The 19646-nt window shown below is 37.2% G+C and overlaps 3 protein-coding genes across 7 annotated transcripts; 1 reads left to right on the top strand and 2 right to left on the bottom strand.

Moving 5' to 3' along the window:
• Positions 1–7956: 7956 nt before the first annotated feature.
• LOC105675767 (uncharacterized protein PF3D7_1120000-like) lies at positions 7957–11331 on the bottom strand. Of its 4 annotated transcripts, none has more exons than XM_012373157.2 (8): positions 11207–11331; positions 10498–10803; positions 10116–10406; positions 9895–10001; positions 9479–9814; positions 9030–9313; positions 8589–8928; positions 7957–8443 (listed from the first exon to the last, which is right to left on the bottom strand). In XM_012373157.2, exons 2-7 carry the CDS (start codon positions 10792–10794, stop codon positions 8597–8599), a joined length of 1647 nt encoding a protein of 548 aa, XP_012228580.1. In that variant the 5' UTR covers positions 10795–10803; positions 11207–11331; the 3' UTR covers positions 7957–8443; positions 8589–8596. The 4 variants fall into 4 exon arrangements, with proteins under 4 accessions (XP_012228580.1, XP_012228581.1, XP_012228579.1 ...); XM_012373158.2 differs by having other exon boundaries at positions 7957–8928; positions 10498–10659; positions 10783–10803; positions 11207–11289; XM_012373156.2 differs by having other exon boundaries at positions 7957–8928.
• Positions 11332–11473: 142 nt separating this feature from the next.
• On the top strand, positions 11474–19554 carry LOC105675766 (HP1 and insulator partner protein 1). Of its 2 annotated transcripts, XM_067359842.1 has the most exons (9): positions 11474–11873; positions 12279–14806; positions 14891–16243; positions 16361–16530; positions 16598–16773; positions 16845–17055; positions 17123–17266; positions 18905–19063; positions 19140–19554. In XM_067359842.1, the coding sequence occupies exons 2-8, from the start codon at positions 12325–12327 to the stop codon at positions 19055–19057; spliced, it is 4689 nt and encodes a 1562-aa protein (XP_067215943.1). In that variant the 5' UTR covers positions 11474–11873; positions 12279–12324; the 3' UTR covers positions 19058–19063; positions 19140–19554. The 2 variants fall into 2 exon arrangements, with proteins under 2 accessions (XP_067215943.1, XP_067215942.1); XM_067359841.1 differs by having other exon boundaries at positions 12279–16243.
• Positions 17272–18581, bottom strand: LOC105675770 (kappa-scoloptoxin(11)-Ss1a-like). The gene is made up of 4 exons (XM_012373161.2): positions 18411–18581; positions 18137–18325; positions 17861–18067; positions 17272–17784 (listed from the first exon to the last, which is right to left on the bottom strand). The coding sequence occupies exons 1-4, from the start codon at positions 18516–18518 to the stop codon at positions 17605–17607; spliced, it is 684 nt and encodes a 227-aa protein (XP_012228584.1). The 5' UTR covers positions 18519–18581; the 3' UTR covers positions 17272–17604.
• Positions 19555–19646: the final 92 nt, after the last annotated feature.

The raw sequence follows: 19646 nt of genomic DNA, 5'->3' as shown, positions 1-19646 counted from the left end.
CTAGTAGATTAGTTCGCTAGGTCTCGCTGTAGTTTCGTCGTCTCACCCAATTCCGGACCGGGATGAATAAACCAACAGCAACAGGTTAATCGCTCGCCGGCAAAACGCGCCGCAAACGTTAATCGTTTTATTACTCCCCGTTTACGCGCGTTTACCGTATCTCGAAGTTTCGCGGCGCGGGACGACGCGAAAATTGACACCGCGATACGCACATCGCGTCGGTGTGGCGCGTTATTATTTTAATCGAACGATTCGACGTTCCTTTGTCGGGGGCGCCGCCGCAGCTATTGTTGCTCGTTAAAGCGTAAATAATTGGCGCGCTGTCCGGAACGCTGCATTATTCGTAACGTCATTGCAAATTTATCGGTTTTAATTCAAACGCGACGCGTAACTCCGCGATTGATACACGTCTGACAACTTGTTGCCACACTTTGAATTTAACAATTGTCGAAATGCTTCCAACGTGCTTTCCGTTCGGAGCAAAAGAATGCTTCGATGACAATTTGACGCATCGATCGACGGATTTGTATCGTGGATTTTTCATCTCCTAAGCTTTTGATTTCAAAAGCCTCTAAATCTCGAAAGTAATAGTGCAGTTAACTCGGCTGGATAAACTAATTTTTTTTTGGACTTGAGTGAATAAAAAATTTTAAATTAATTTTTAAATTAATTATCTCAAATTTTCAGCAAGAGCTGAGTTAAATCGCTGTTGCACTCTTCAATTCCCTAAAATTACATTATATTATAATTTTGATGACAATTGCGAATCATAATAGCGAAGCGAAAGAGAAGCTCCCTCAATTTTCCGTTTATTTAAAAATGCAATAACTCAGAGTCTCTTTTATGAGAGATCGCGCTATGGCGCGACTGACGATGCAAGTGGACCACCGCTGCGCTTTGTTTTTGCGGTGCACGCCACGTCGCGCATTTGTGCATCGAAGCCCGTCCAACTGTTTACCTGTTTAAACGTATCCTTCTTTTTTATTTTATTTTTTTTTACGTTTCTCATTTTTTAATCGTAGTAGCTACCTGCTACGCCAATGAAACACTCGCCGACCTTCGAATCGGAGTCTGACCGTTTTTGTGTACCGTGCCAGTAGCCTGAGGAGGGGCCCCTCCTCAAGGAATGGAAATAAACCTGAGAGGAGGTGCAGGACCTCTGAGGAAGGACGGCACGGGGGGAGGGGAGTAGCGACGAGTAGTCCGGGAGAAATGGTGGTAGGAGAGTAACGACATACTACAGAGTGATTCATAAGTCTGCCTGCATAGGCGATACCTACCTTTTGGTAGTTAGATCGTAAGCGTGCTGTAGCGAATGCAATCGATTTTACGTTTCTTCTGTTAAAAAGATGAACGTACTAACGACAAAGGTATACGGATATCGATACTTCGAGAGTGTAATCCACCATGATTGGTGTATATAGTACATGTATTTGTTATTTTCAGTTTGTTACGGATGTTTCAAAGGTCACACGATGACGCTAGCATCATCAATATTACGAAATTGATCAATTCGGCTAATTACGCGAGTGCGATAATTGAGCGTTAACGGCGACATGCATGATACGTAAAATAAGTAGATTATCACTGAGCCAAAATCAAAGCTCGTCTTACATCGAAGTACTTTTTCTCCCTTCTTTTTCTTTTCGACGCAAAATTCCACGACACACAAAATTCGCAACTTACGATTTGTTGAATTTTCTTCGATGAGGCGAGCTCGCGATTCTTTAATAATTGCATCGATTTCAGATTACTTTACTTTCGATAGAGTTGGATATTTGATCCTCTTTCGTGAGATTGTTTCCCTCTCTTTTTTTTTTACGGAATTAAAATCACTCGGCTGACTACCGATTCTTACAAGTCATAATACATGCAATTAACGAACGCTCGTTTGGTATACGCAAAGTTAGATACGTATGTATGTATATAATTTTTGTAACGATTACAGAGGGTATATGAGGGACAAAAAAGAAAATGTGATCGATCGATTAATACGTAGAAGTGTGCCATGATCTCGCGAACGTAATTGTCACGACACGCGCGACGAGCGGGTACGTAAAAAGAAAAAAAAAAAAAAAATTCGAACGATGAGCGATCATTCGGACGAGCAAAAAGTGAAATCTCACCGCGTCCAGCTTGCATAGGTGAAAACGAGCTGACGCGTCACGGCAATCAAATATCTGTATATACGTACATTCAGGAAACTTAAACGAACGCCAAGCGGAAATCACACGGGAAGGGTCATGGTAACTTTCTTTACGTTCGAGATATCGCTACAATTGATACACGCAGACACACAGGTGTATACACGTATATATATTGATATAATAGATTATTGCACGCGGGTGCTCCGAACATTGCAGGCATCTTCCACGCTCTACCGAAGAATACGTAATTCAGTGTGACTTATAGAGAGAGAATAATAATAATATAATAATAATAATAATAATGAAATAATAATAATAATAACAGTAATAATATTTACATTTTAATGACCGTTTTCAAGTCGTTCCGACGTATCGATAAGACAATGCAAAGAAGTGACAATCCCAAAAGATGGTTTTCGAACAAGCCGGAAACAATTTTAACGAACAGGAAAAAAAACAATGCCGCTTTTGCTTTATTTCGACTTAATTGATTGAATATATATATATACTTTGGATTCTTCACACTTTCATCGTATGCGAAATTTCTAACGTCTCACTTGCGCTACTTCGTACAAGAGTAAGCGTTTCAAAACGGCAAACACACGTGCGAAGCAGAGGCTTGATTTTTCGAATCCCCGGAGTGATTTTCACACTGGACTCTTTTGCGTTGCCGCCTCGTTTCCTCATCGCGAACAAGATAATGTAGAAGAAACTTGGCCCACTGTTTCCGAACTGATCTTAAATCGGTCTTTAGCGCGGATTGCTCGACTTTCCAGCACACCACAATGTTTTTCATCTTTTTTGATAAGACGGTTTCCCTCGTGAGATTGCACGCGTTACACGACGACGCGACAGCGTGTCACTTAATCAAAATGTTATGCGTATTATATACATAGTAAGCGATGGCGCGCTTGTACTACACATCGACTGATTAGGGGTTTCGTTCGACTGTCCATTCAAGCGAGCGCAAGCGAGAGTACTTCTCCCAGCTTTACGTTACGACCGTTGCACTTATCGACTAGACGACGTTTTCCGTAATCTCGTGTGATTGTGTGTTGAGACAGTAGTGCGTTAAGTGCACGAGAAAAACAAATGTTTATACTATATATAATAAATATATATATATATATATATATATATATACATAAATATATATATATACGCTACGATGCGGTAAAGTATCGGGATGCACGGGGTGTGGAGTTTCGGAAATGTATAATTACGCGGCGTTATTACCTATTTTCGTATATCGAATACGCCGGACCTGTCAAAACGGAGCAGATCCGCTCGTCCGGTGGACATTGATCCCGTGATCTTATCAATCCAAATTACATAATCAATATCGGCGGTGCATTTGACGAACGTGCGTCGCAATACTACGCCGCTCCCGTACGCGTTTCTCGGTATACGCTAAACGATTAAACAAATGGGAATCACTAGTGTGTATATAGAGGACCACGGGTTCTTTAATTTTACAATTCTTGAGAGAGAGAGAGAGAGAGAGAGAGAGAGAGAAAGAGAGAGAGAGAGAGAGAGAAAGAGAGAGAGAAAGAGAGCGAAAGAGAAAGAGGGAGAGAAAGGGAGAAAAAGAGACGAATGTTTGTCAGAGAATAATTAATAATAATAATGATAATTCACATTGCGTATCTCTTGTTGCGCGCCTAGTAGACTGCAAACAGTAGTCGTTGTTCGAAAGTCCGTACGTCGTGTTTTGGTGGCACGAGCAGGAAGTGTATAGTGTTTAATTGCAGCAAGTCCACGCATCGACGGAGCTTTTACGTCGCTTTCCGGACAATTACTTTTGTGATTTATTCGTAATCTCGAGGGGACGTTTAAGATGGGCACTCGCAATTTTCAAGGATCTAAGATTAACAGCTCTGCAAAAAAAAAATAAAATAAGTGAATTACAAGAAATTGATAGTGAGCATAGCTCATATGCACAAGAGAAATAATCTTTCTAACTTCTTCTCTGTGGATAAGTAAAGTATAACAGAATGAAAAGAAAAGTTTGCCGTAACGAGAGAATCTTAATTCTTGCGCAAAGGATTAAGCCATTTTAATTCCGTTTGAAGGATTAAAATGAATAATTCTTGAAAAATTAATTTCTCCGAACTGCGTGCGATAAATTTCTATCGATTTCTTGAAATTTCTAGGGGAAGCTTTATGCGGGGAAAGCTTTAACGTCCAAACGGATGGAACTGAAGGAGCTGCAGTGGCCGAGGCCATCTTCGCTCTTCGATAATTATATGAGTAATTGTCTCTTGTTGGACTGAAAAGCGACGCAAAAGTCGGTCGCGTTGTACCCAGATATACTCCGCATACCTTGTTATTCAGCAGCAGTTGAACAGATGAATATGTTTTATTGCAGAGAGCCGTAATACCACAAGTGAAACCGTTCTAAGTATGTTTGTTATACACGCATATTGTTACCATTGCCACATGAAAGCAATTATTAACTCCATAGCCTGGGCCATTGTTAGACGAACGAGAACTCGGGACTACTTTCTTGAACTAGGATTGCACAGCTGAGACATTTTCTAATGTCCAATGTAATTGCGTTCTTATGAGATGTAATATCTATTGCGTCAATAGGACAATTAAAGAGATCCAGGGATCTCAAAGCTGCACGCGATATTTCTTAGACTTTAAGCGATTGGACGTGAACGCTGATCTTTCGGCACAAAAATTACGCGACCTTTTTAATTTTCTCGGTTATCTGGATATAATTTGCGAGTCTGAGTTGATTGGCACAGTTATGTGCTTCCCCGTAATTTCTTTTTTGTTTCATATTACATCTTCCCAACAGTTGATTTCGCACGCAATCCTACGTCGAGAAAGGAAAAAGTTGCAAGAAAGTGTGAGAGACAAGTTATCGTAAATAGCCGCCGATTACTCCGTAACAATGGCAACGCCCGTACGTATGAAGTCTGTAATCGAAATGCTTTATATTTTTACACCGAACAAAGCAGTATATAACGTACAATAAAACAATAAAACATGTCCTTCCATACATGCAACCTCAAGATGACAAATGTTAAATTTTTATTTTTACAACAGCCCACTATCACTTCCGATATCTGAGCTATATTTGGGCGTATAATTATAGTTGAGACTATTAATTAGGATAATTAAAGTCGGCTAGATTCATTTTAATCGACTCACAATTTTACAATTTCTACACGAATGATCGTCTACTGTAATATACGCATTATATGATACGTATACGTATGTTAGTGATATTATACCGTGCGACGACGCGTTTTACGGCTGTTAATCCGCAAAAAGAAAAGGAAGAAAAGATCTCGAAAGTGTTAATTTTTTCTCGGAACACTCTACCGAAATTGTGAAAACGAGCTGGCCTGTCCAAGTAAATAATTAACGTTCTATTCGTCCGTTGTCGCAGCACCGATTGTACATTGACGCTGGTTAATTCCGGACACCACAAAAAAAAAAACAAAAAAAAAACGCATGATTCATGCGTTTCAAAGCGAAGAAATCAAAAGGACGAAAAGCAAATAGTACCAAAAGCGAACTGCAAACGCCGATGCGTTTAACTTTACGATCGACACATGTACATATGTATTTATTAAAAAAAAAATGATAGATATACGAACGCACACGTACACTCTTGCGCATAGGTTTCCATCGTGCCGAACACTGTGTGTGAAATATTTTTCTCTCCGACGTTAACCTTTGGACTATTCGTATGCAAAACAAAGTGATGGTGAAGCGAGATCTCGATGTAATTTCGCAAATGCGTGACAGCCTTTGATGTGCTCCCACGTAACGTCAGCGGACGCCATCGATGACCGATCGAACGAGCGCTGATCGGATCTCACAAAACTTTATGTAGCGATCATCCGATCGAGATTTCGATACGGCGTCACGAATCATTTTCGAGAAATTCACGAGTGCAAATTTAATGAAAAGAGGAAATGCAGGATCCGCGACATCTTTTACACGATTAATGCGTGAGGAATGAAAGTTTTATACGGCGGATGAAAAAGCTACTTCGAGCACTGTCAAGAGTTGTGCGACATCACGTGATATCGTTCTTTTTAATCGGATCTTCGCAGAATTTCAGCGTCAACCGAGTGTACAAAATTAAAATTGCATTCTCTTTAATTTTCCGCGCGGCTCGTTGATAAAACCAACTCCGGCAATCCCTCCAAGAAATAAAAGCTAGCTGATATCAAGACGTTAACATAGCAAACATTTGCGTATACAACATGTCCTTCCATCAGTAACACCGTTACTGTTATCATTCAGTTGATCGACTTACAGTGTTTTATCGAAGTAGTTTCTCATCGACAGAACACTGTATGGCTTTCATCATAGTCTAGATATTATCGAATTTAATTTAGGCGATTTGCATATGCAGACTGTGTCGAAAGTCTCTCGCGATTTGTTAAGAATAATTTTCAAATTAGAGGATTTTGATAGTTTGAGTCTCCGAGATTACATATTTAAATTATTACTTTAAAAATTAAATTTTAATTCAATTAATTTTTCCAATAAAATTAAATTTATCAAAATCGTGATCTAAGAATAAATACATATATTATCGCAGAATGATTTACTGTTGAAAATTAAAAGATTTCAATCAATTAAACGTTTTGCTCGAGAGAGTTTTCCAAATGTGTAGCTTGGAAAATGTGCACGACTTTAGATACAGTCAACATATGCATATTTGATATTATAAGTTAAGGAGACAATTTAAACGCGCGTAATGTCGGAGATTACCGGCGGAATTACACGAGCGAATCAAATAAAATTCACGTTTTTTAGAACGCCTCTAACACACTGTAAAAACACAACCGTACTCACTTGTACGTGAAAGTATACGTATCCGAGAGAAGAGGGAACTTCAATATCCTCAATTCGCCAAATCGCGACGGAATTTTCTTCGAAGCGGAGAGTCGCATCGCGCCTCAAAATTGGACATTGCTTTCTGGGAACATGGGAACAGAATAAAAAGGGGACATCGATATATATATCGAATCTACAAGTGTGCGAATGCGAAAAGGGTGGGAGGGGAGGCACGCGATTTTATATCGAGGGTGAAATTAATAATCAAAATTAAACGACTGGCGAAACTTGTGATTTATTAATACTATTTTATAAAACCGATACGGTACGTCCTTAGATATATTACAATTAAATGTAAAAAAAAGAACAAATCGAGGAAAATTCCCTTGTGAAGGAGCATGAGTATAAATAAAAAGATTTTTAAACATTATCGTCCGTTTTTATCGCATTTTCATCCGAACGATCAAAAACGCGAAGACAGTCTTTTTCGTTTCGAAGTTTCTCGTTACTCATTTTGCGCACGTTTCGAATCGTTGGGACTGTGTTCGTAATGTTATTAGCGATTAGCAAATAAACGTTTCTCGATCATTAGAAGTCTCATCAAAAGAAGAAAAAAAAAAATCGAACGTTCACAGGAGAAAAAGTACATACCACACGCTTACTGGAAAACACGAATATGTATTTCAAGACGTCTTCATGCAAAGCTGATGAATGTTTTACGTGTATTAAAATGTTCCCTTTTAATCCTATTAAGACTTACAAAATATTATAAGTATTATACTTTACTTGTATATATACATATGTGATAAAAAAAGCAAAATATATATATATCTATATATACATCTTGTTCTTGTACGCAAAATTATATTCGTGTCCTATTCTCCGTAAAGCAAGTGTATATGTTGAAACACATTATATATGCATAATTAATTCATAATAATGCAGGCATATGTCAAAATCTTGCTACCATAAGGACTACAAATGACTTTACAAATAAAAGTTTTATATATTTACAGAAAAATATATTTTCCATTTTTTACAACTATTTTTTTTACAATTTAAATTTTATTAAATTTATCTCTTAATATGAAATAGTATACAAAATATGAAAACTCAATGATATTCGTGTAAAATGCAGATGATTTTATATTTTGCCATTCTGAATAGAATTTTTGCGGAAAATTATGTGTTTAACACATCTCTAAGATATTTAACGCATAACATTTAATATAAACCGCATTAAGTTTTATTATGAAACAGAATGTGCATTATATATTTATCACAGCTCTATAACAAGATAAAAATCTGCACATTCAGTCAAATAATAATTATGACAGTAATTATTTATTTTCAGTTCAAATAGTAATTATAACAATTATTTTTCGGGGAAATTTTAAGGCTCTAATGATCCTCACTTTAATTCTTAAATCGCTGGTGAAATCCTAGTATACCAAAACTAGGAAGCAGAGTTAAACTACATTTGTACTCTAGAAAATTAATGGATGGAATTAATTATCTGACTAAAAATCAGTCGTGTCATTATGTATTAAAAAAATTATTTAGTAATAATAAAGTTTATCTTCTTAAACATTTAATATGGAAAATCGAGTAAATTTCACTTAATGTGACCACCTGTACAATTAATCATTCTTCGACGACACCATGTCCAAGTTGGAAACCGTACTGAAACTGGTGTCACTCCAATCAGGATGTGGATAATCCCGCACTGGACTCGGAACACTGACTGGTATTCTATTCGATGCAATACTTTCTACAATTTTTGAATCATGAAACGATTTTTTTTTAATATTGTTTTGTATTTCCTCAGATCTTGAAAACTTTCTCGCTTTATATACGTCATTTTCCTTATTGTAATCCTTTTTTAAAGAATGAAATGAAGATCCTCTTCCTATCACACCGCTTGTATTTATACCGCTATTATTTTGCGCTGCTGCTCCTTTATTATTTGTAACTGCGATTATAAAGCATAATGTAAATTAAAAATTTATATTAAGATGGCTTCATATTAATAACAATATTTTCGCAATTCATGTAATAAATTCAAAGACTTACCTTGATTTTGGTAAGAATCAAGTATAGTATGTGACGATTCTCCATCGAGTAAACTAACGAGTTCTAAATGTGCAGAGTCTTTAACGGTCGCGTCTACAGCAATGTGTTCTCGAGTTTCGTGCCTCACTGAAGAAATGTTCGATAAATCCCAAGATTCAGTAGAACGATTGGAAAAACTCGAAGTAGGAGATGAGCAGGCCCGTACTGTATGAACTGTCGATGTATTAGCCGATCGTACCTTCACTTCATTCATCTCCAATTTTGCGATCTGATTTTGTAATTTCCTGTAATTGCAATATATTCATTAATATGTATGATGTGTATTGATAAGTAAAGCATGTTTTTAAATTTACTAATGAGTTCATTGATAGTGTAACATCATTTACATGGCATTGTCAGTAAAATTTTCAAATTATATACATATAGAGTATTAAGAGACGAGTACTAACTTTATTATATTTTGATAATCTTTAATTAGCGTATTTTTTTGACAGCATAATTCTGAATATTTATCTCTCTCTAGTGTCAAGTATTGAGTATTAATATAATTCTTTTCTGCAAGTTCTGTTTGCTTGACCAGATCTGCTCTTAAATCTGATATTACTCTTTCTGATAATTCGTTATTTTTTTCGATTTGTTGTTTTAATCTCAATATCACTTTATTTTTATCTTCTGCTGTGCGAGTTATTTCTTCCCATTGTTCTTTAAGCATCTTTGCTTGGCCTTCTAACATTGCTTGTTTCTCATCAACTTCCTTTATGTAATTTTCTTGCTCTCGAATTTGGCTAATTTAAAATAGTAAAAAAAAATTTAAAAAATTAACCATTAAATTAATATTTTAATATCTTTATATATCATATCAAACCTGCGCAATTTGTCTTCTTTTAACATCTGCAATTCCCATATACTCTTTATCTTTTCACTAGAATCCTCAATTTGAGCTTTACTGTCTTTTAATTTAATTTTTAAATCCTATAAAAATAAATAATAGGATATAACTTATTCAAAAATAATATAAATAGTAAAAAATTTAACAAGATTATAGGATGAAATGTACATGTCCAAAGATATAAATTACATAAATACCTCAGATAATAAATTTTCAGGATTTGCAGATATCTTTGACAACACTTGTTCTATTTTGTTAGAGATTTCACAGGCTTTTTTATCTTTTCTCACTAAATCTTTTAACTCTTTCATTAAGGAACCTAATATATGTATTGGATTAGATTCAAATTTGTCATTATCATACATTTCAGGATGTTGTATAGCACGATCTTGAACGAGAACTGAACAACAGCATCGTGTTTTTGAATGATCTTCAGATTTCTTTTGAGAAGATATTTTTTTGAATGAATTTGCATTTGTATGGTTATCCTAAGTATAAAAAAGTATTTTGATCACAATATCAAAGATATAAATTCATATATGTATATTAATTTAAAGTAAGATTGTATGTAATACTTACACATTTTTTCTGCTGATTTTTAATATTTAAATTTTTTTTAGCCTCTTCAGTTTTGCAATGTTTAGAAGATTGCACTTGTTTAAAGTATAATTCATTTTGCTTTGCAAAAGTATTACACCAGCTTTTATCCTTGCTATCTGTAGATCTTTTCTTCTCAACTTTCTGTACAGAAATAAAATTTGCTGTGGGTGAAGTACGTTTCTGATCTTTCTTTCTATGTATTTTTGTTTTATTCATTCGTTCTACCGTAAGTTCTACAGCCTCATTTTGACCAAGTGCAATTACCTTAGAAGCCATTGCTAGATGCTGGTTAAAATAATAAAAATTTGTTCTTAAATATACAGTAAAAAAAATCGTAGAAGTATATAAACCATGCATTTGTATGTTTTTAAGACTGTACAAAAATACTAAAAACCAAAAATATTTATATAAATAATATGAATAGTTAAAATTTTTTAAAACAAATTTCAATTATAAAATTATAAGACTGTATGTATTGGATTAGATTCAAATTTGTCATTATCATACATTCAGTTTTCGTTAAGGTCATGCTATACAACATCCTGAAATGTATGATAATGACAAATTTGAATGTAATCCAATATATACGTTAGATTTCTTAATGAAAAAGTTAAAAGATTTAGTGAGAAAAGAAAAAAAAAAGCCTATGAAATCTCTAACAAAATAGAATCATAACCTATCAACCTACCTATCCTACCTACTCGACCCTAAACTAAGACAAATTGTTTACGCTACATATAAACTGTAACGACATCTGTATTTGGAAACATTGGTCATGAATATATATAGAGAGGACGAGAGAAAGAAGAGAAGGGAAAACTCTAGTTACATTTCTATCCCTAGAAAATGCATTTGCTTATTGGATACCGGTAGATATATTGGACAAAAAATGCGTGCAAATTTTCCAATGTTTGTGAATTAGTTGTAAATCGTCAACAATTCGCGAACAAAGATAACAAGGCTGAAGTATCTAGCGTTCGTTAATTAATGATAAAAAGTACGATTATTTTACGGTACGGAAGCTGTAGAGAATCGTGTGTATCGTCTCACGCGCGTGACAACGCAATGCTCCGGCTACGGTGCTTCGGCGATACGTGATCACGAAGCCGCACGTCGATTCGAAAGACAGTATTTGAGTTGACATCCGTAGTGCGTGGCTCTTATTTCGTTCTTGTAAACATGGTGTTTGGATTTATGGAAATAATTGTTTTTTTCTATAAGATCGACTTGAGTGCAAGCGGGAACGGATTTTGCGTATAATACAGTGATTGCACGACGTTCACTTTTTCCTAAAATTGCAGTATCATGTGATTTTCGGCGGGACATCAAAAGTATGGGCACATCTCTGTTAGACGGTAAGCTTGCTGCATTCTGCCATTAGGTCGCATTGTAAGTTTCATCTTTCGAAAATATCGTTTGGGAATTAGCGAGATTATCGAGTATTCTTATCGATACTGCCGCGCCGTTTATTCGTCTCGCGGTAACACCGAATGAGTTTACTGGTATCACGTTTTTATTATAAATTTATCAAGAGTTATATAAATTTTTATTATTAAATTTCCACATCTCTTATAATAATTATTTTGCATTTGAGAAGATCGTTGGAATCGTTATTATTATAAGAATTGTTAGATAAGAGATTGATGTTCGCGGGCATTTCTAATGAATGTCATTGAATTGTTAGGTTAGGTTAATTAGTTTTTATGAAAACACACATACATATTACAAATTTATCACGAAATTATTTTCTTGCGAAACAGGAGACTGTACAATTTAATAAGCCTGGAGTAATCTTGATACTTTACCATGGAACAATCCGATATACCGCAAGTGCTGGTTCTTAAAATTGAAGAAGTACCTGCAGATATAAATATACAAACGACTCAAATCACTAATCAAGATGTCGAAACTGTTTCTGTTATAGAAGATAATCAAGATTTGCCAAATGCGTATAAGCTACCAGAGGAATCTATGGTAGATAATGTTAATATTAATGTAGAAACTGTATCTGAAGAATACATGGATACAAGTCAAGTGGATGTATCCACTAAAGAAATTGATGGCAATGAAAATGATGTAGCAAATCCTAAGTTAAGCGAGCCAGAAATGGAAGTTTGCACATCAGAAGAGGAAAGGATTAACATCTATGAACAGACAAAAGATGAGATAATGGATTTTAAACCACAATATCTGTCCAGCGAGGAAGACCAAAGTTCAAATGTGATAACCGAATCTAAAGTAATAGAAGTAAACAAGGAAGCAACAGATGTAGAAAGTGGATGTAATGTAATAGAAAATGCAAATCAATCCGATACTGTACATAGACAGTGTTCGACATTAGACAAGGCTAGACTTAGCGAAAATTCTGAGGACCAGATTCATGAATCTCATGAATCAGTTAAGGAGATAATCAAGGAAATACATGATAACGACAGCAACCAAAATAACTCGATAATAACGGATGCTGAACTGACCAAATTAGTACAAGAAGATGGAGAAGTAATTGTAGTCGTGGAAACTATACCAATTACAACGGATGCAGCAGCGGATAATTATATTGTCTTAGACGAGAAGGAGGCTAGTAAATGCAGCCAGGAAAATATAGTTACCTTGCAGGAAGAAAGAATTGTGGAGACCAATCATGGAGAGAATGAGATTAATCTAATTGATTACAGTCAAGAAAGTGAAGGTACTATAATAGAAGTGACGGAAGTTATAGATGCTACTGAACAGTGCGAGCAGCAGGATAATAAAGAATGTATAGAAAATAGTAAATATGATACCGAACTTGAAAATGTAACTGAAATTGCAATCGAAAGTGTGAGGGATGAAAATATTGAGCCAAATGCGACTGATAGCAAAACTTTGGTCAGTTCTGCCAGTAAAGAGGATAATGTTACTATTATAATAGATAAGAAAATTACAAACACAGAGGATGCTGATTCTGAAGTTAAGACGGATATTTCCCAGAATGAAAATATACATAAGAAAGCTATTAAAGAGATCACTGAACACAAACAAGAGGATACACTTGCTCACAAGACTTTAACAGTGGATTCGAAGAAGAAAAGGAGCGTTATTCAAGATATTTTTGACGATTGGGACGTTGAAAATGCAGAAGAAGACGTGCAATCAACTTCAAAAATTGATCATGATTCCGTAGAAATCGAATTAAAAAGTTTAATGGACGAAACAAAAGTAAATCAGACTGTTACGAATAAAGCGGCTCCAAGTCTTCAAGAAAAAATTTCTACAAATAAAGAATATGCAGATGGGATACGTGACACAAGCGAGAAGAAGACAACGAAACAGTCGACTGAACAAACGGAAAATCAAAAGAAAAGCAAGGTGACTAAGGGAGAGTCAGCATCTTTAAATAAAAGCGAGAAGATTTCATCCACTGGCAAATCTTTACGAAGTATGGAAACACGTGCATTTAATACAACGCCACAATCGCAAACCGCAGTTCCTAAAAATCGTTCCCGGCATTTAACAAGTCAAATAGCATCCCCGGCCGAAGTGACGGAAGTGTTAAAGGAGCGCCTTCGTGAGAAGCAGAAGACCATCGTGGATGCACCGCGTGGACCAGACATATTTTTTGTGAAGAAATTAACGCAAAGATTGTCCAGTAAATTGGCGGGCAGCCCGGTTAACGCCGGGATACCCGGACTCATACCATTGCCGCAGCAAGCCATCTCTTCTGTTCCACCCTCATCCGCGCAATCGGCGATGGATAACTGTGATAAAAAGGCAACGGAAACGAGCAAGGATAGCAATTCCGACAACAAAGAATTGCTGGCCATTTTAGAAGGCGATGGTGATCCTGATTGGTCCATTTTGAAGCCACCGACACTCACAGAGGAAAACAAGAGTCCGTCGAACGTAGAACACATCGATCACAGCAATCCGCCGAAACTCGATCCGTTAGTCGAACGGGAATTGGCACTGAAGCAACTCCTCGAGCTGCCCGTGGCGCCGTCCAAGAAGACCGCATCGCGGAAGAAGAAAACATTCCGACCGACACCTAGCAAAATGTCCAAAGATACTATTGCGAAAAGTCCGCATGCTACGCAGGAGCAAAAGGATGTCAATGTGGATCTAGCGAGCGAAAATGCGCAACCAAACGCAAAATCTGTTGAGATCGATCTGAGTTCGCCGCGAAAGAACGATCAACAGGATCAGGAGGGCACACGAGTAGAAGAGTCGAGATCGGGTAGGAAACGCAAACCCACCGAGAAAGCGCGAGAGCACGAGCAGAACACGATAAAAAGGCAGAAGGTGTACAGAGGTAAAGTCTCAATAAACAAGAAACAAACGCAAGAAAATAATTCCGTCTCTGACGATAGCTTGACCATCAAAAATCATGTTACAGCGAATGACCCGCCAGAAGCCGATGTAAACAATGAAAAGGCCACCACGAAAGAAGAAACAAGTAAACAGCTCGAAGACAAGGCAGATTCGAAAAAGGGCGAGAATTCTCCCTCGAAACAGCCGAGACAGAGTCTTCCTAAGAGAGGATCGCAACCGATCGCCGAGAGAAAAATTGTAGTCAAAAGATTGCTGCGCCAGAAGATGGATACCAGTAAGAAGCCTGTTCAGTTAAAAGCAAAGATATCTCCGTCGAAAAAGGCATCGCCGAAAGCAGTCTCGAAAGCGTCGCCAAAGCGTTCAGTCGAAAGTACGTCCAGCGACGTGAAACACAAGAAGAAGGGTAAAAACGAGATAGACAGATTGCTGCAGGACGAGGGGGTTGTCAATTTACTGTATGATGTGGAGCATCAGGACAAGAGGCGCTTGGTACCGATCACAAAATCGCGAGTGAAGGTGATGGACTTGCAGAAGGTGCAGCGTGAACTAAAAATTCGGAAAAAATTGGTCCGTAACGCCGTGCTGCGACTGCGTACGTCGACAACGCCGACTGTCACGAAGGTGTTACCGAGATCGAAGAGAAAGTTGGTCCATACGAACGACTCGCCGGCGGAGAAGAAGCCAGGAGAGCAGACCTCGTCGCCGAAAGCTTCAAATACCGCTGCCCAGCCCGCTGAATTTATACTTCCAGCAAAAATTAGAAATGCCGCTGACGCGTCTATCATTATTAGGAGGCACTCGTCAAGCTCATTCTCTAGTGCTTCTGGAAGTCCTAGAGTCAGTGTGGATGAGAAACCTGCGGAGGCCGCCAAGTCGAGCGACGGAACAGTTCATTCTTTGAGATCTGCCAAGAGAAGACGAGATTCTCAAGATGAGAAAATGAATAACGCAAAGAAGACTAAGAAGAAAAAGTCTGACGCTGATGTTGCCGCTGCTAACACTGGTGTTAATACTAGTACCAGCACTTCCGCTTCTAGTACCACCACTGCTAGCACTGCTTCTGCTAACAATACGGACGAAAAGATTAATGTAGCTGCACGTGTCGGTAGAAAAGCGGAAATAAAAAAAGTTGACAAAGCTATTAAGCAACAGGATACCGCCACATCCGAGGAGAACGTCTCGAGTAAAGTTACGACCAGGTCGTCGAATGGCGCGGTAATGCCAGGGAAAGTGACGCCGAAGAGCAAAAAGGCCACGAAGAGCAAAGTGACTTTCGCCAAAACCGGTGAACATCTCGATAACACCGAGGATTCTTCTAAAGAGGAGGATGAATTGTCCGCTTGTCTTGCTGAAGCAGCCACCGCTCTTTCGGTCGCCAATCCTGGTCGCTCTGGAAACATTACGCGCAAGAACAAAGGTAAAGATATATGTTTTTTTCGATATTTTATTGCATTCAACAATTTTTGTTCATTTTTTGATTTTTGATTAATCGCGACAACACAATCCGCGCACTAAATATAACATGATGTTTCAGTACATCCAAGTACCGTGAAAACGCCAAGTTCAGAGAGCAACAAGACGAAAGCGGATACGCAGAGTCAATTCAGTAATAAGGAAATAAATGTGCGCCGGCACGGTAATCTTGTACAATTAATACTTACGCCATCCTCTTCAACCAAGATAAGAAACGCGCTCACACTGCAAGTAAGTAATTTTACTCTTGTGCTTAGATATCTTTGTGAATCGCTAAATGTATTTACAATGCTTTTAGGTGATGCAGGAGTTTAGAGACGCTCTGTCGATATTGAAGAGAGACGACGAGTGTAGAGTGGTACTGTTAACTTCTACAGGTACAAGTTTCTGCGAAGGTCTCGATCTTTCGATGCTGTTGCATACGAATAAGGAGGAACGACGTGCCGTCGCTCAAGAGTTGGCGCACGCCGTCAAGTACGCATTTTTTCCGTACCAACGTGATCACTGGTATTACAGTTCGTCGAAACTTTTACTTTTCTTTTCAGGGACTTCATCAAAAGTTTGGCCACTTTTAACAAACCCATCGTAGCTGGTGTGCAAGGGGCTGCAATTGGACTTGGAGTGACCATGTTACCGCTTTTTGACCTCGTAATTGCTAGCGATAAAGCTACATTCTGCACTCCCTACGGGAAATTAGGACAAATTGCTGAAGGAGCTGCGGTCTTCACCCTTTCGCACATATTAGGCAGTGCTATCGTAAGTATTGAGCAGCCTCGTAGCGTAACAATAATAGGAGAAATAACATACTTATACGCTTCGACAGACGTGCGAACTTCTTTTGGGTGGAAGAACTTTAACAGCGAGTGAGGCGTTAAGAGCTGGTCTTGTCACCAGAGTTTTATGGCCTGATCGGTTTCAAGTGGAGCTGTTACCGTCGTTGCGGGCTATGAGCGATCAATCATCACAGGTGAGTTACGTTTTTTTTAATATTTAATAACTTTTGAAATATGTATTTAATCATATACATTAACAAGAATTGAATTCCCGTATTGTAAAGTCTTGTATTATGAGCTGCATATAAGATAAAATTCTCTTTTTGCATTACTTTTTTGTTTGTCACGTAGGATAGAATGAAAATGTACGTCGATTGAAACAATTTCGAATTTCATTTTGCGTACGCATGGTTTGAGAATTTCACAATACGATAATTGTTTGGTTCCGAGGACTTTACAGTGCGAAAATTCAACTACACATTTAACAGCTTTTCTCAGAGTCGTTAAATTATGATTTAATAGCTTTGTATCTTTATGAATGATAACAGTAAGCCATATAAGCAGGCCCAGAATAGAGCAATTCCTGCACGTTTACCAAAGTTTTATCCTTGAAAACGCATAAATGCTTCTGCGGGCATGTGCACCTGTAATATGCTGAATATAAATCAGCTCGTATGTAGCCGCAAAACTCCAGAGTCTCGCACATTCTTTTCTGCATTGAAAAGTATACATTCGATAAATAGCGTATGCGTATAAATCAAAGAATGTTATCAATCTACAAGATGTACCTTGACACACTTGAATACTTGAACGAGACCGTGCTCTTCGTACGTGTATTTTTGCAGCTTCCAGTAATGCGTTTGCGGACAAATGCAGTTTATTGTCACGTTATACGGTATTATGTAGTTGTTACTCGCATCGCTTTCTCCGTGGACTATTACCGCCTTTTGCTTGTGCGCGCACGTATCGAGACGTTCCACTATTTCCGTGCAAAACTGTCGAGAAACGTGACCGTCTGAAAAATGTTAAAAAAACCAAGAGATCCTTTCAATATTAATCGGTACCTTTAGAACTGATCTGTTATTGAGCAACACAGTTGAGTTGTCAAAGATTTTCGTCCATTGCCACGGACACTCCCTTCCTTCAGGGCACTGACAGAGCCTCTCCGTCAAAGTGGTCATCCAAAACCGGTCGTGAACCACGCCGCACACCTCGTGAGCTTTACAGTGATGTAAATCGCTCTCCCCTTCAACCTGTTTCGATGAATTCAACAGAGATCTGTCATGCTGTCGTGAAAATTATTTAGCATTTACGCGGTATAATTATACGTATACGAACTCCCTTCATATACTTAAACGTAACGTTGCTGGCCTTGCTGCTGATTTTTGTATACACGCCGGCAGTCACGCTTATCGTCGTAATAAAGAAGCAGATTTTGACGAACATATTTGCAATTGTGTGTACACTTGGTTGCGCTAGATTCGACTAGATTGATATTAGCGCGAGTGACGATGATGCTAATACATTCCCGATTCCACGTTTGCTCCCACATGACTCGTAATTGCGAAACTTGTTAATATTCATGACGTTATATTGTCATCTTTACTTTGCTCGTGAGATGCAAAGATGTTGCAGCACGTTAATAGATAACTGTTGAAAAAATATCAATTATTTTTGCAACATATGTTAACAAATATAAACACGTATCTAACAAGGAAAACGTTTATATAATATATAATTTAAACGTTTACATAAGTATATTTGCATTGTACAATTGCTGTTTTATCATGTCTCAACCGTTTCGTGTATTTTTTACAAAAATTTATTTTCAGTCCATGGAGGCGACGAAGGCTCTATTACGTCACAGTCTGCGGAAAAAATTAGACGCCGCACTCGAGTCAGAAACATACTTACTGATTCAGCATTGGTGTTCCGCAGATTGCCAGAATGCTATAAAAGCTTATATTGATGGAAAAATTCAATAAACAATGGTAAGTATTTTTTTTTGTTTTTTTAAACATGATTCATTGATTTATTGTAATTACTTATTGCGAACGTTAATTGCAGTGCAAGTACTACTGATTATTTGTGACTATGCAATCTACACTTAAGGAACTTGGAAGTGTCGATTTGTGAATAAGGATACGGACCTGATATCATAAAACTTGTGTTTCTGATGTGACATTCTATATATGTCAATACACGATATTCTAGATATAAGATATAAATATGAATCATTTAAAAAGATGGACTATTTTACTATTATAGGTCGTTAGGTATACATTGAAAGTATATGTGTATATTTATTTATATACATATATATATATTTATATAAATGCAAAATTAATGCAATTTATGAAGACTTAATATAAATATATATATATGTATGTACACATACACATATGCACATCTACATAACATACATTTTTCTGCATTATGTTATTACTGTTAGACTAAAATAAAGATACATATGTAATGAGAATCATAGTGCAACTTATATTTCTGTTCAAATTTATCGTGCGAATTTCGAAATTACTTTCAAAATGTTTTGATAATTGTTTATAATAGAAGTTT

Source organism: Linepithema humile, chromosome 7 (genome assembly GCF_040581485.1).
Source record: "Linepithema humile isolate Giens D197 chromosome 7, Lhum_UNIL_v1.0, whole genome shotgun sequence".
Taxonomy (NCBI): Eukaryota; Metazoa; Arthropoda; class Insecta; order Hymenoptera; family Formicidae; genus Linepithema; species Linepithema humile.
The sequence above is the reverse complement of the archived record's forward strand: the minus strand, read 5'-3'. Positions and strand labels throughout refer to the sequence as shown.

Bases quoted from the DNA above. Each gene is read 5' to 3' on its own strand.
- LOC105675766 (XM_067359841.1), top strand. From the start codon at position 12,325: ATGGAACAATCCGATATACCGCAAGTGCTGGTTCTTAAAATTGAAGAA. The intron at 16,244-16,360 runs GTAAAGATATAT...ATGATGTTTCAG, and splicing joins CATTACGCGCAAGAACAAAG to TACATCCAAGTACCGTGAAA. The intron at 16,531-16,597 runs GTAAGTAATTTT...CAATGCTTTTAG, and splicing joins GAAACGCGCTCACACTGCAA to GTGATGCAGGAGTTTAGAGA.
- LOC105675767 (XM_012373156.2), bottom strand. From the start codon at position 10,794: ATGGCTTCTAAGGTAATTGCACTTGGTCAAAATGAGGCTGTAGAACTT. The intron at 10,002-10,115 runs GTATTTATGTAA...TTATTTTTATAG, and splicing joins CTGAAAATTTATTATCTGAG to GATTTAAAAATTAAATTAAA. The intron at 9,314-9,478 runs GTTAGTACTCGT...TTGCAATTACAG, and splicing joins GATTATCAAAATATAATAAA to GAAATTACAAAATCAGATCG.
- LOC105675770 (XM_012373161.2), bottom strand. From the start codon at position 18,518: ATGTTCGTCAAAATCTGCTTCTTTATTACGACGATAAGCGTGACTGCC. The intron at 18,068-18,136 runs GTACCGATTAAT...GTTTCTCGACAG, and splicing joins ATAACAGATCAGTTCTAAAG to TTTTGCACGGAAATAGTGGA. The intron at 17,785-17,860 runs GTACATCTTGTA...TTTTCAATGCAG, and splicing joins AAGTATTCAAGTGTGTCAAG to AAAAGAATGTGCGAGACTCT.